This window comes from Sinocyclocheilus grahami, unplaced genomic scaffold, assembly GCF_001515645.1.
Source record: "Sinocyclocheilus grahami isolate Dianchi unplaced genomic scaffold, SAMN03320097.WGS_v1.1 scaffold97513.1, whole genome shotgun sequence".
NCBI lineage: Eukaryota > Metazoa > Chordata > Actinopteri > Cypriniformes > Cyprinidae > Sinocyclocheilus > Sinocyclocheilus grahami.
In genome coordinates, this window is record NW_015531759.1 from 1 (window position 1) to 526 (window position 526).

Here is a 526-nt window from a genome sequence, read left to right on the forward strand (position 1 = left end):
CAGGCAGAAGAGGTCAGAATAGCCGATGCTGCGGATGTTGGCGGTTCTTCGGTTGCCTGCCCTACTGCCCTTGATGTTGAGGATGCTGATCTCTCCGAAGTAGCTGCCGTCGCTCAGCACCACGAACTGCGTGACTCCGTCGTCCGCCACCACGGCCAGCTTTCCTTCTTTAATGATGTACATCTCACGGCCGATGTCGCCCTTCTTGCAGATGTAGTCTCCGGGGCTGTAGACCTGCGGCTGAAGCTTCAGCACCAGCTCCACCAGCAGCCCGGCCTCGCAGTCCGCAAAAATGCGCACCTTCTTCAGAGTGTCCATGTGGACGTTTATAGCGATCTCCGCCCGCAGCTTGTCTGGCAGGTACTTCAGCACTTCTCTCTCATCGACTGCTTTCTTGTTGGTCCACAAGTAATCGAACCACTTGATGACCCGTTTCTCCAGGTCTTTGGTGACCTTTCGGAAGCTCATGTACTGTTTGATGGCGTCGATGCGAGCCTGGAAATCCGCTCGCGCCGCGTTGGCGTTG

General features: G+C 56.5%; 1 protein-coding gene across 1 annotated transcript; it reads right to left on the reverse strand.

The window, feature by feature from the left end:
* Positions 1 to 3: 3 nt before the first annotated feature.
* LOC107581184 (cyclic nucleotide-gated channel rod photoreceptor subunit alpha-like) lies at positions 4 to 522 on the reverse strand (the record flags this gene model as incomplete). Its single annotated transcript, XM_016266724.1, has 1 exon — positions 4 to 522. A coding segment is annotated over one exon (519 nt), but the record flags the coding sequence as incomplete, so codon positions are not given.
* Between the last annotated feature and the right edge of the window lie 4 nt (positions 523 to 526).